Source organism: Camelina sativa, chromosome 8 (genome assembly GCF_000633955.1).
Source record: "Camelina sativa cultivar DH55 chromosome 8, Cs, whole genome shotgun sequence".
Taxonomy (NCBI): domain Eukaryota; kingdom Viridiplantae; phylum Streptophyta; class Magnoliopsida; order Brassicales; family Brassicaceae; genus Camelina; species Camelina sativa.
Genome location: NC_025692.1, coordinates 15,461,426 through 15,476,422, shown reverse-complemented (window position 1 = coordinate 15,476,422; position 14,997 = coordinate 15,461,426). Strand labels below are relative to the sequence as shown.

The following is a 14,997-nucleotide window of genomic DNA, read 5'->3' as shown; positions in this document are numbered from 1 at the left end:
TAACAACATGCACGTCAAATCAACGCGCGAGCAGGATCACATGTCCCATCTTAAGGAATGTTTTAAGATACTTAATCAATACGGGATGCAATTAAACCCAACCAAATGCACGTTCGGTGTCACGTTTAGCAAATTTTTAGGATACTTGGTCACCAAACGAGGGACAATGGCAAATCCCAAGCACGTCTCAGCCGATTTGATGAATCCTCCATGGTCCCAGCCAGTCCGACAGGTTAGCGAAATGGGCCATCAAACTAAGTGAGTAAGACATCGAATATCGACCTCGAACTCACTACGAGTAACGACTGCACTGAAAATCGCTCCGAGAAATGGTCGTTGTAAGCGGACGGAGCATCGTCCATAAAAGGATATATAATCAGAATTCGACTCTTGTCCCCCACTAACAAATTCATGAAACAGTCATTCCGTCTCGGGTTCACGGCGTCGAACAACAAAGCCGAATACAAAGCCCTGATAGCCGGGGTCCGACAAGCACTAGAGATGGGAGTCAAAGGGCTCAATGCCTACAACGACTCGTAACTTATCAGCAGCAATTTAAGCGGTAATTATGACGCGAACACCTAACGCATGGACGCCTATCTCCAAGTCGTCCAGTTGTTGGCAGAACAACTCTCCTCGGGGAGAACTCCGCAGCCGACGCCCTCGCTGCGCTCGCCTCCACCTCAGACTTATCTGTCAAACGGATTATACTCGTGGAGGGCATAGACGAGCCCAGCATTTCCATTCCTGTCAAGGCCCACAGTGTCCATCTGATCGATGACGGGACTCACCCTGACGAGGCAGAGCCCGAGCAAGGGCCCGACCCGGAAGACGAGCTCTTAGAGGAGCACGTCTCGGAAGATGAGCATGAAGAAGAACCCAAGCGGACTGGCGAGTTCCAATACGTGAATATATGACAAACAGAACCGTCCCTGAGGATCGGTGGCAAGCGGGTAAGCTCAAAGCACACAGTGCGAGATTTTCCCTAAGTGGCGGGGAGCTATACAAACAATGCTTGTCTAGACAATACCTCAAGTGCGTCCATGGGGATTAGTGTAACGACCCACTTCCATTGAACCGACGGTATATACGCGGTACGATCCGAGGGTCAATTGTAGGACGAGTATCGGGACGGTATCAGGACTATATCGGGACGAGTATCGATATGGTATCAGGAAGAATATTGGGACGATATCAGGACAGTATCAGGATGATATACCGTACGGACCATGGTACAAACGAACATTGGTCATGAGTTCGATGGACTAAGGGGATGAGGAGTCCGAGACTACCGAAGTAGTGAACAGATGTTTGAACTGAAGAACTGGAATCCGAAGTTTACATTGATAGATCATTTAGGCTTGCAAGTTCCTGAATGAATTGGGATAGTTCAGTACTTAGCCGAAGTAACAGACCTAGTGATAGTGATAGTCCTAGTGATAGTGAAGTATGATTATCCGGAAATGGTTGCATCGGTGAACGATGGATCGGGCAGATGCTCATGATCGGGCAGATGGTCATGGATGTCCGGGAACTCAGGAATCTTTGCAAAGATTTAAGCCGACTCACGGGAATGGAAACCCGAGAGAAATGGAAACTCGTGGAAAAGGCAAAGTTGATCGGATAAGGATAGTAGCGAAAATAAGGGAATCTAGTGGGATGATAGGGCTTATCATTTTGGGGAAACTCAAGGCGGTTTGGTCGACCCTATAAATAGGATAAAACGCTTGAGCTCGTGAGAGAGTATTCACATAAACATCCTTAAGCCGCCGCGAGAGAGAAAAGGAGTTTCCATCGAAGCTTTAACAGAGAGATCGTAAGTTATAAGCCGAGAAGGGTACGGTAAGTGTTCTCCCAACTTGATCTATCGATAGAATATGGTTCTAAACATCGGTTGTTAACGATGTTGATCTGTCCGTGTAGGGGCGGGGATCAGAATAGCAAGTAGAACCAAGGAAATTATTACCTAAGGTCAAAACCGAAGGTGAGTGCGTGACTGTGGTCGAGTTCTATGGTCGATCTCTTGACCCGCGTTTTATTTAATCTTGTTTGCTTGCTTGTCATTGTTAATGGTTAATGATTTCTATTGCAATATGAATGGTGCTTGGTCTAAGCAAATTAGACGACTATCCTATGTGAATTTTTTGACTTGCATGACTTGATTGGAATATACCCTGTGTTGGATAGAAATTATTGAATTGAGCCTAGTGAGACGGGATGAGCGTTCCACTAAGCCAACTCGTTTGCTTACGCCTCCTTTTATGGACGCAGGAAAGGAAAGGTCCGATGATTTGGACTTAAGTGGCTGAGCAGCTCGCGTGACGAAGGCAAGGAAGAGAAAGGATGGTGGTTTTGGGTAGTTTTATTTATGGATGTTATTTTTAATGGAATTGTACTAGCCTAGTGCATGGTCTATGGGATAATTGAACCTTTGGATTAATTGCAAGCTTGTTTTACGATTATTTCACCTGTTTACTTATTTTGCTGCCGCATATTGTTGAACGAACAAGCTAGATTTCGATTGGTCCTAGAAATTTTTTATGAACCATGTACGGTCATGTACGGTCATATACGGGATTAAGGGGTTGGGGTCTTACATTTGGTATCAGAACGCGGTTTTAATTCTAGGATGACTAAGTATAATGGGTGTATGGGTTAATGTTATTTAACAAAAAACAACCATCCTTCCTTGCCAGGAAAACGTCTCGCGGTAAGGCTGGTCATATTTAGAATTGCTAGATGTGCGGGACTAAGTTAGTATGGAAGCTAACTTAGAATCAGTTGTGGTATTTCAGATGGCTGTAAACACTTGTAATTCGGCCAACACTATGGCAAGACAGACAGCCGTAGGAAATGATGAAGCTCTGAACCCTGCAGCGATGAATGCTCGGAAAGTAGGTGCGGAAATCGGAGGAAGTGGTACCAATGGGTTTAGTAGGAGAGCAGCACCAGCAACGAATGCGGGTGTTAACGCGGCTACACCGGTGGGGCGAATCCTACCGAGGCCGACGAATGGAGAAGTCGCGTCGAGAGGAACTTCGACTCCATACAATGATAGAGTATCGGAAGGACATTCCCATTCACTATCTGTCCAGTGAAACCCATTCATGGTGGAAGGGCATGGTGAATCGCATGACTGACCCAAATTGTTCATGGGAAAATTTTCTTGGGTTGTTCCTTGCGATGTAATTTCCGCAAGAAACTCTTGACCGCCTGGAATCAGAATTCTTGGATTTAAGGCAGGAAACTCGGACCATGCGCGAGTATGAGACCGAGTTTAACTGGCTCACGAGGTACGGTGGTCATGAGATGGAGGACGAAAAGGTTCAGCTTCATCGGTTCTTGCGGGGCATGAGAGTGGATGTCCGCAACCGATGTATGATTCAAAACTATGCAAATCTTGCGGAGTTGGTTGAGAAGGCAGCCATGTTGGAGGATGGACTGGCCGAGGAATCTCAGCAACGCACCGAAGGGGCCTCAGTACAGCAGGTACCGTAGGTGAACTCTGAACCTGGTACTGGACCAAAGCAGAATGTGGGTCGGAAACCTATGGGTAGAGCTTCGGGTAGTGTTCGAGTGTGTCCGACCTGCCATAAGAGACATCCAGGGCAGTGCTGACGTCAACTTGGTACTTGTCTTGTGTCTGGAGGAAAGGACCAGTGTGATACTCGGGTATGCTACCAGTGTGGCCAAACCAGACAGATGCGGCCAAACTTTCCGCATCTGGGAGCGCAAGGGCAGAAATGGGTCAGCGAGGTGTTGCTGTTGCCACCACCGCCGAAACGACCGAAGATTATGCCAATGGTATACTCGATCGAGGACGAGCAGGTGGAAGCAAGTACTTCATGGCAGATCACTTGTAAGTCTCGACACTTACTTTAGTGGAAATTTCACGTGAAAATTGTGTGTTGTTTGGTTAGGTTCTTAGCAAGCAGGGATTATGTAGGGACCATACTCATGTGTGGAGTAGTAACTCATTTGATGTTCGATACTGGGGCTAAGCATTGTTTTGTGAGTCCGTATATGATTGGGAAAGGCGGGCTTCAGAAAGAGCCCAGTGATAATTTTGGATTGGTACAAGCAGCGGGCGGCCAAGTAATGATGATGTACGGTATAGTACGAAACATCTCGGTCATGATGTGCGGTATGGACATGCCGGCCGACCTGGTTATATGTCGAGTGAAATCACACGATGTGATACTAGGCATGAACTGGTTCGGTAAGCACATGGCTCACTTGGACTGCCACTGTGGGTTAGTTCTCTTTGAAACAACTATAGGAACGTTAGAATATCAGGGCATTAGGCCACTCTCGGGGAATTTGATCGTATCGACAGTTCAGGCTGAACAGTTGATCAGGAATGGATGCGAAGCGTATATGGCTTCAATCACCATAGAGGAAGGAGGCACGAGTATAGGACTGTAAGACATACCGGTGGTACGGAAATTCAGGACTGTATTCGGACCATTGTCCGAGTTACCACCAGCACGTTTGGACCCATTCACCATTGAATTGGAACCTGGTACGACCCCAATATCTAAGGCTCCGTATCGGATGGCACCAGCCGAGATAGCCGAACTAAAGAAACAATTGGGTGAACTGATGGAGAAAGGTTTTGTTAGACCAAGCAATTCACCATGGGTCGCGCCGGTATTGTTTGTAAAGAAGAAAGACGGTACCTTCTGACTTTGCATTGATTACCAAGGATTGAACAAAGTAACGGTGAGGAATAGGTACCCATTGCCGAGAATTGACGAATTGTTGGACCAATTTCGGGGAGCAACATATTTCTCAAAGATAGATGTGGCTTCAGGTTATCACCAAATCCCGATTGAGGAATCAGACATTTGAAAGATGGCCTTTCGGACAAGGTACGACCACTACGGATTCGTAGTCATGCCTTTCTGGTTAACTAATGCCCCCGCAGCCTTCATGAAACTCATAAAATAATGTATTTCGAGAGTACTTAGATGAATTCGTAATTGTTTTCATAGATGACATTCTGGTCTATTCGAAGAATGAGGAAGAACACGGTACACATTTGAGGAAGGTGTTGGAAAGGCTGAAGGAACAAAAGCTGTTCGCCAAATTTAGTAAGTGCAGTTTTTGGAAAAGAGAGATTGGGTTCTTAGGCCATGTAGTATTAGACCGGGGAGTGTCCGTGGATCAAGAAAAGATTCGGTCCATAGCAGAATGGCCTAGACCGCGGAATGTCTCAGAAATAAGGAGTTTTCGAGGACTGGCCGGGTATTATCGGCGATTTGTGAAGGGGTTTGCTAGTATGGCCCAGCCATTGACCAGATTGACTGGAAAAAATGAACCGTATGTATGGACAGCTGAGTGTGAGCAAAGTTTCTTGAAGCTAAAGGACATGCTTACGAGCACGCTAGTTCTAGCCTTATCAGAACCGGACGAACCATACGTGGTGTACACGGATGCATCTGGTCAGGGACTAGGGTGTGTACTGATGCAAAGTGGTAGAGTGATTGCTTATGCCTCTCGACAGTTAAGGAAGTATGAAGCAAACTACCCAACACATGATTTGGAAATGGCTGTTGTGGTATTTTCACTAAAGATTTGGAGAACTTACTTATATGGTGGGAAGGTGCAAATATACATGGACCACAAGAGTCTCACGTATATCTTTACGTAGCCAGAACTGAATTTAAGACAACAGAGATGGATGGAGCTAGTTGTGCACTACGATTTGGAGATCAGCTACCATCCGGGTAAAGCAAACCTGGTGGTGGATGCCTTAAGTCGCAAGAGACTAGCCACAAGTGTCATACGAATAACATCTTCATAAAAGTCAAAGAGTGGTACCGTAGGCTTGGCTTCACGGTAGGTGAGGGCTGGTACGGCAGAGATAGCATTGCAATATCCTTTAGGATTCTCTTCGGGTTTTCCCGGAAGTACACCAATTTGGCGTGGAACAGCATTAGCGGTTTGAGCAACTTGAGTGTCAAGCTTCTTTATATAGATAGAAATGCTTTTAAACTTCCCATTCAGTTCAGTATAGATGTTATCCATCCTTGAGTTGATCTCTCTTGACTGCTTTTGAAGAGCAACAAGGAGCTCTTGCATCTTTGTATTGACATAGGCATCAGCTTGAAAGGTAGGCGTCTGGGCTGGTACGGATTAGTAAGGCAGCCTGTTGTTGTTGAATTGGGCTCGCGGCTGAAAGTTGTTGTTGTTGTTTCCACCAAAGTTTTTGCCTTGAAAGCGGTTAGCTTGCTGAGGATAATTCTGATCTTGGGGATTCTACACATTTGGGTTCCTATAAGAAAGGTTAGAAGTATTTGTAAAGTTGTTGTTGAAGTTGTTGTTGTACCCTCGGTTTTCATAGTATCTTTGAGCACCAACGTAGTTGACTTCTTCTTCTTGGTCATAAGAATCTTCTTGGAAAGGTTTCCATTGTTAATAGTCTCACAAGAGTTTACTCTGCGTTGTTGATTCCTTAGAAATTGATTCATCATATTCTTACGATCGACAATCTACTTAGCGTCGGAATTGCTAGAACGGATGGTTCTATAAAAATCAGGGTTGGTGTTGCTACTACTTGCGGCAAGGTTGTCGATGAGAGCTCGTCCTTCTTGAACGGTCTTCGTAGTGAAATCTCCATTGTTGGCCGTGTCGAGTGAAAGTTGATACTTAGGGTGTAATCCTCTATAGAAGGTACTTAAGAGGTTACCTTGAGCAAAACCATGATGGGGGCAGTCTTGTTCATCGTCCTTGAAACGTTCCCATGCTTCATAAAAAGATTCGACAGGTCCTTGTTGAAAACTTTGCAGCTTGTTGTGAAGAGATTTGGATCTTGACTTGGTGTAGAAGTGGTTGAGAAAGGCTGACTTGCATCCTTCCTAGCTAGTGATCGATCCGGGAGGTAGAGACTTTAACCATCTATGAGCCTTGTCGGCTAGAGAGAAAGGAAAAAGCTTACACTTCAAGTAATCTTCGGGAATTCCATTGGTTCTTGTATTAGAGCAGATTTCTTCAAAGAGATCAATGTGATCCATCAGATGTTCAGTATTAAGGCCATGGAACTGATTATGCTTCACCAAACCAATAATTTGAGGTTTAATCTCATAATCGCGTCGTGGAGGATGAGTGATACGGATAACAGCGCGGTCTTGAAAGAACTGGTTTGGAGCATCATAGTCGGTGATGGTACGGTTAGGTGCGGCACGTCTTAGAGGGTGCAAATAAGCAGGTTGTCTTCCGCCAACTGGAGGTAGTGTTGGATTAGCGACGATAGCAGGCTGGTGAGGAGGAGCATCGAGGTTGTCTCCTACGCCTAAGGGATTAGCATCACGAGGAGCTTGTTGATGGTCTCCGCAAACTTCAGGGTCTAGTTGCGGATCAGCGGCTATAAGGTTAGGGTTACCACCTTGTGCGATAATTGGTTCTCCTTGCTCATTTAGGGCAGGAGGTATCAGCGGTTGGTCGAGGTTAAAGGGACCTTGGTCATGGTTCCTTTCTTCGGCCATGAGTTGTTGTTTTCGAAGTTTCCTAAGCTCACGTTCTAGTCGATCAATGTCTTTAATTGGAGATACGGTTCCAGAGGGCTGACTCCTAGTCATGCACAACAAAATCCAAAAATAGAAACTAAAAGGGAGAATAGAGGTTATCGAAAAACAAGAAAATTAAAAATAAAATTCAAATATTCAAAAGAAAAATTCAAAGTATCGTAGACGAAAGTTCTTATCAAATTCACTGGGCAGCTAGTTACTCTCCAGCAACGGTGCCAAAAAGCTTTGATGTGTGTAGAATTTCACTCAAAATCTTTTACCTGAAAAGACTACACAACGACTAAAAGTGCACAGTTAATCAGTGTAGTACTTTAGGATCTATCCCACAAAGAGTAATAGCTAACACAAATTGAATTAAAAGAGACAGAACTATGGCTAAGACTAAATAAGAGATTCGGGTTTTGGTTTTCCTAATAACTATTGCAAATTAATAATAACGATTTAAAACTATAAGACTAAGGCGTTGGGCGTTTTGGGAGTCATCTCAGGGTTTTCATGGTTCTAAGCAATATTAAGAGTAAGATCTAACAAGTAAATACTAATTTCGGTCTAGGTTCTCAACTACGAAACACTAATGAACTAACAAGCTATTCTCATAGAATGAAAGTCTAAAGTCTCCATACTCTGTTACTCAACTTTCGCAGGCAACGACGCATGTCAACCAGCTAGTAAAACAAGTTCGATACATTCACCAAACTCCGCAACTCAAATTACGCAGGTTAAGATGCGAGGTTTCGGTATAACACTAGTTTGGAGAAGTAGGATAACGCGGTTAGCGCTCCCGTTCTCTAGATCACCTCTTGGTGATCAATCCAAGTACATGCATTAAGAATAAGATGTCCCAAAAAAACTCTAATATAAAACCGAAAATAAAATCTAACAACCTAATTGAAGCGAACCATGAATTCCCCTTGAATCACCCCATAAAACCCAAAAAAGTAATCTACTCGCTCATGATGCAAAGAAACGATATTTATAATATAAAGTATAGCATCAAAAACGAATCAATAAACAAAAGGGTTTAAAGGAAACTTCTCTATTTGTCACAAAAGTAACTTGATCCCAAAAGCAATGAAAGAATGAAAGTATAAGAAAGAGTAGAAGGAGAGAGATGGCGGATCTTCAAGCTTCAAGAGGGACAAGAGGTTGCGGCTGCTTCTCTAGTCGTGGCTAAGGCTGCTCCAAAAGCTGTAGAAGATGCACACTTGAAAACCCTAGATCTTAAGAGTATTTATAGGGTTTTGTTTAGGGTTAGGGTTTTGTAAAGGTATAAACGTGTTCTCTTCTTAAGTTCAGGACAAGGGGCGGCGAAAGAGGCTTCTGGACCGTGGAGGAGTCTTGGACTGGGCCGCAGTGATGGTCGCTGGTCAGGCCCTTCAATAAAAGACCATCGGCTGGATGGTTCTCCTTACGTTGGTTTATAATACGTCTCGGTAAGATTGGCATATCTTCCAGATGGCTGGATGGATGGACTTGATTCCACTTCGAGGAAAAAGATGACTCTTTCAGATTTCCATAGACACCAAGCATGATATATTTGGAGGTCTGGAAGTTTTTCAAAGGTGGCATGAAATGAAGAGCTCTGAATCTGTCTTGAAATATTTTTTCCTTGTCTTTTGGTCCAAATTGCTATAAAACCTGTAAAACCTTGTTGAAACCTGAAATACTTGATAATAGACCTTTTCTACTTGAAATCTTATCAAACTCTTCCTAAATGCATATGAAAACTATAGCAAATATGGGTAAAATAATGATGTTTTCAACTCCTCCAGACTTAGAGTTTGCTTGTCCTCAAGCAAACAATCTAAGTAAATCATGGAAAAGAGGTTTTGAAAATCACGGAAATTCACTTATCTTTGGGGATATCGTCTTTGCACTCTTCTTCGCCTTGACATTAGGAATTTACATTTGTAATCGTCCATGAGAATCATCAACGCTCCTTGATCCCACAATTCTTCGGAGTTTCCATAATCTCCATTGTCATCTCTTTACATAAATTAAAGCAATAATAAAAATTGAGATCTTACCAAGGGAAAATTGATCAAAGGCTTGTCGACTCTCTTCAAGCCAAGACTTTCTTCGTATGATTCGTTTCCTCTCCCTTTTCTCACTTCCAAGATATCTCTTTTTCCTTAATTTTCTAGGTTATCATTTTATTTTTTTTATAGATCCCTTGCTCTCTTTTTTTTTTATATTGGACAGGCTTCCATGAAATCTAAAGTATGCATGGGCTTACGCGACATCCCTTGGCTCACTTTTTTGCTACCTATATCCTTATTCTTTTTTTTATATATATATTCTTCTTCTCTCTTTTTTTTTTAGAGTTTCGAAGGAAAGAGAGAGGGAAACATACTTTTGAAGAAGTGAAATGTCTTGTGTAGCTTGAATTGTGTGGCTTGAATGTAGAGATCTAGTCCAAATGTATACCAATTCCCAGGGCTTGATAATTAACTCCGGTTTAGGTCCTATAAAATTTAGAGACAACGTTAGATCATCTGAATATCCATCGAAGAGGGACTTGGGGTATTGTTGAGTCGGCTCACAGTCTTTCCAAACTTTGGTTCTGTTGTCAAGCATAATAAAGAGTCATAAGAGTGATAATCCAAACCAAATAAACCGTTAGAATAAGATCATAATCCCCTACTAGTTTTGACTCGATAAAAAAATGTGACTCGATAAAAACGTCAAAATTATTGATATAAAAAAGTGGAAAAAGGTCTCAAGTCAACAAAATAAAAAGTAGCATTAGTATAGGATGGAACATCCTTCCCCCAGACTTAAATCACACCATCCTCAGTGGAAAAAAAAAAGAGTTGAGGATTAAAAATAATAAGGAAAAGTGTAAGGTTTAAAGAACAAAATGTCACCTTGATGGAATGATGTTTTGTCGACTCTTAGGCATTTTAATGGTTGCCAAAAAATTGTCTAGAGTTCAGCGGTGGAATGAAAATGTGGTGACTAACCATTTGTACTCCCTTTGGTTGCTTGACATTGAGTTTGAACTAGGCTAAGTTCATTCGAATTGTGTTTGATATATCTCTAAATGCATCCTCCTTGAAACAAAAACCAAAAACCATCAAAAATAATGATAAAATGAAAATAATGAAAACATACCTAAATTAAAGAATGGTGATGGTATGTGGTGAGGATGGTGGTGGTGAGGAGTTGTCTCGCGGTACACGGATGAACGGTCGCGGACATAAGCAACTGGTACGGTCACAATCATTAGCAGCTAACGTTGGATGTGGTACATGGTACATGGGAAGGAGGACATGGCATCGGCTACGGTTGGTATGGCTGGTGGGGACTCTCAGCATCGATCACTCAAAGATGGTGATGATCCGTCGCCTTCGGCATTCTTCGGTCACATTGAACATGGCCAGTCAGTAGGTGTTACTTGCCACAAGTCATAGTGTGTAGACAATCCATAGAGACTTCTTCTTCCTTCTTTTTGGCTTTTCTATTTTCTATTTTTTTGTTTTTGTTTTTTGTTTTATAAACCTGAAACTAAAATGGAAAAATATTAAAAGTAAAAGAAAATAAATCCTAAAAATAAAAAATTACTAGACATGGGTTGCCTCCTAAGTAGCGCACTTGTTTAACGTTGTTGGCTCGACGTTTGGTGCCCATATTAGGATTGAGAAGAGTTAGCTTTAGGAATCAATGCTCCTTCGGCTCCTTTTATATCTTGGTAGTCTGCTCCAGCTTCAATAACAAGATGTCCTTTTGCAGAAATTTCAAAAACTTTTGCATGAAGAAGAACTTCTTTAGTATGCCTTATAATTTCTTGGATCTGTTCCTTGCTCTCGCCACTTAGCTCAGGAGGAAATATTATCTTGATCTTGGAAATTTTTGGTGGCTTAGGCGGTTTAGGTTGCTTGGGTAGCAGGTTGTTGATGCTTGTGGACGCTGAATTGTTGAATTGCTTCAACTTGTCGATGTTAGGATAAATCGGTTCTTCATGTAATGAGTTGGATGGCCATAGCTTCGGCTTGGAGATAGTCGGATATGACTTCTTTTTGTTGATGTTGGTGAAAATTTTCCTCTTTGACTTGTGGTCGATGATAGCTCCCGCAGTAGCTAGGAATGGTCTTCCTAAAATCAATTGTTTCTCGGTCTTGTCTTCCATATCTAAGATGTGAAAATCGGTAGGGACTATGCAGTCTCTTATTACAAGTTGTAGGTCTCGAAATAATTCGTCGGGAACCTTTTGTGATGAGTCTCCAAAGACTAAACTGAGGTTGGATGGCGACATGCCTCGCAATCCTAGTGTATCAGCTACACTTCTTGACATAACATTAACATTAGCACCAGAATCACAAAGAGAGTTAGAGAATTCAATGCCTGTTATGGAGCATGAGCAAACAAAACGTCCTGGATCTTCCGCTTTACGTAGTGTCCTTAGGGGGTAGTAGCTTGCGGTTTCTTCATCAAATGGACATATCATACGAATAACATCTTCATAAGAGTCAAAGAGTGGTACCATAGGCTTGGCTTCACGGTAGGTGAGGGCTGGTACGGCTGAGATAGCATTGCAATATCCTTTTGGATTCTCTTCGGGTTTTCCCAGAAGTACACCAATTTGGCATGGAACGGCATTAGCGGTTTGAAAGACTTGAATTTCAAGCTTCTTGACATGGATAGAAATGCTTTCAAACTTCCCATTCAGTTCAGTATAGATGTTATCCATCCTTTAGTTGATCTCTCTTGATTTCTTTTGAAAAGCAACAAGGAGCTCTTGCATCTTTGTATCGACATAGGCATCAGCTTGAGAGGTAGGCGCCTGGGCTGGTCCGGATTGGAAAGGCAGCTTTTTGTTGTTGAATTGGGCTTGCGGCTGAAAGTTGTTGTTGTTGTTTCCACCAAAGTTGTTGCCTTGAAAGCGGTTAGCTTGCTGAGGATAATTCTTATCTTGGGAATTCTCCATATTTGGGTTCCTATAAGAAATGTTAGAAGTATTTCTAAAGTTGTTGTACCCTCGGTTTTGGTAGTATCCTTGAGCACCAACGTAGTTGACTTCTTCTTCTTGGTCATAAGAATCTTCTTGTAAAGGCTCCATGTTTCCATTGTTAATAGTCTCACAAGAGTTTACTCCGCGTTGTTGATTCCTTAGAAATTGGTTCTTAAGATCGACAACCTCCTTAGCGTCGGAATTGCTAGAATGGATGGTTCTATCAAAATTGGGGTTGGTGTTGCTACTACTTGCGGCAAGGTTGTCGATGAGACCTCGTCCTTCTTGAACGGTCTTCGTAGTGAAATATCCATTGCTGGACGTGTCGAGTGAAAGTTGATACTTAGGGTGTAATCCTCTATAGAAGGTACTTAAGAGGTTACCTTGAGAAAAACAATGATGGGGCAGTCATTTTCATCGTCCTTGAAACGTTCCCATGATTCATAAAAAGATTCGACAGGTCCTTGTTGAAAACTTTGAAGCTTGTTGCGAAGAGAGTTGGATCTTGACTTGGTGTAGAAGGGGTTGAGAAAGGCTGACTTGCATCCTTCCTATCTACTGATTGATCCGGGAGGTAGAGACTATAACCATCTATGAACCTTGTCGGCTATAGAGAAAGGAAAAAGCTTACACTTCAAGTAATCTTCGGGAATTCCATTGGTTCTTGTTGTAGAGCTGATTTCTTCAAAGAGATCAATGTGATCCATCGAATGTTCAGTAGTAAGGCCATGGAACTGATTATGCTTCACCAAACGAATAATTTGAGGTTTAATCTCATAATCACGTCGTGGAGGATGAGTGATACGGATAACAGCGCGGTCTTGAACGAATTGGTTTGGAGCATCATAATCGGCGATGGTACGGTTAGGTGTGGCACATCTTAGAGGGTGCACATAAGCAGGTTGTCTTCTGCCAACTAGAGGTAGTGGTGGATTAGCGACGATAGCAGGCTGGTGAGGAGGAGCATCGAGGTTGTCCCCTACGCCTAAGGGATTAGCATCACGAGGAGCTTGTTGATGGTCTCGGCAAACTTCAGGGTCGAGTTACAGATCAGCGGCTACAAGGTTGGGGTTACCACCTTGTGCGAGAATTGGTTCTCCTTGCTCATTTAGGGCAGGAGGTATCAGCGGTTGGTCGAGGTTAAAGGGACCTTGGTCATGGTTCCTTTCTTCGGCCATGAGTTGTTGTTTTCGAAGTTTTCTAAGCTCATGTTCTAGTCGATCAATGTCTTGAATTGGAGATACGGTTCCGGAGGGCTGACTCCTAGTAATACACTACAAAATCCAAAAACAGAAACTAAAAGGGAAAATAGAGGTTATCAAAAAACAAGAAAATTAAAAATAAAATTGAAAAATTTAAAAGAAAAATTCAAAGTATCTTAGACGAAAGTTCTTATCAAATTCAATGGGCAGCTAGTTAGTCCCTTGTCGGCACCAAAAAGCATTGATGTGTGTAAAATTTCACTCCAAATATTTTACCTGAAAAGACTACACAACAACTGAAAGTGCACAATTAATCAGTGTAGTATTTTAGGATCGATCCCACAGAGAGTAATAGCTAACACAAATTGAATGAAAAGAGAAAGAACTATGGCTAAGACTAAATAAGAGATTGGGGTTTTGGTTTTCCTAATAACTATGCAAATAAATAAAAATGATTTAAAACTATAAGACTAACACGTTGTGCACTTTGGTTTTCCTAAGCAATATTAAGTGTAAGATCTAACAAGTAAATACTAATTTCGGTCTAGGTTCTCAACTACGAAACACTAATGAACTAACAAGCTATTCTCATAGAATGAAAGCCTAAAGTCTTCATACTCTGTTACTCAACTTTCGCAGGCAACGACGCATGTCAACCAGCTAGTAAAACTAGTTCGGAGAAGTAGGATAACGTGGTTAGTGCTCCCATTCTCTAGATCAGCTCTTGGTGATCAATCCAAGCACATGCATTATGAATAAGATGTCCCAAAGGAACTCTAATATAGAACCGAAAATAAGATCTAACAACCTAATTGAAGCGAACCATGAATTCCCCTTGAATCACCCCATAACACCCAACAAAGTAAACTACTCCCTCATGATGCAAAGAAACGACATTGATATTATAAAGTATAGCATCAAAAACGAATCAATAAACAAAAGGGGTTCAAAGGAAACTTCTCTATTTGTCACAAAAGTAACTTGATCCCAAAAGCAACGAAAGAATGAAAGTATAAGAAAGGGTAGAAGGAGAGAGATGGCGGATCTTCAAGCTTCAAGAGGGACAAGATGTTGCGGCTGCTTCTCTGGTCGTGTCTAGGGCTGCTCCAAAAGCTATGGAAGATGCACACTTGAAAACCCTAGGTCTTAAGAGTATTTATAGGGTTTTGTTTAGGGTTAGGGTTTTGTAAGGGTAGAAACGTCTTTTCTTCTTAAGTGCAGGACAAGGAGCGGAGAAAGAGGCTTCTGGACCGTGGAGGAGGCGTGGACTGAGCCGCAGTGATGGTCGCTGGTCAGGCCCTTCAATAAAAGCCCA

The 14,997-nt window shown here is 42.4% G+C and overlaps 1 protein-coding gene across 1 annotated transcript; it reads left to right on the top strand.

The window, feature by feature from the left end:
* Positions 3,256–5,653, top strand: LOC104709562. The gene is made up of 5 exons (XM_010426151.1): positions 3,256–3,489; positions 3,699–3,859; positions 3,921–4,373; positions 4,452–4,675; positions 4,995–5,653. Exons 1-5 carry the CDS (start codon positions 3,256–3,258, stop codon positions 5,651–5,653), a joined length of 1,731 nt encoding a protein of 576 aa, XP_010424453.1.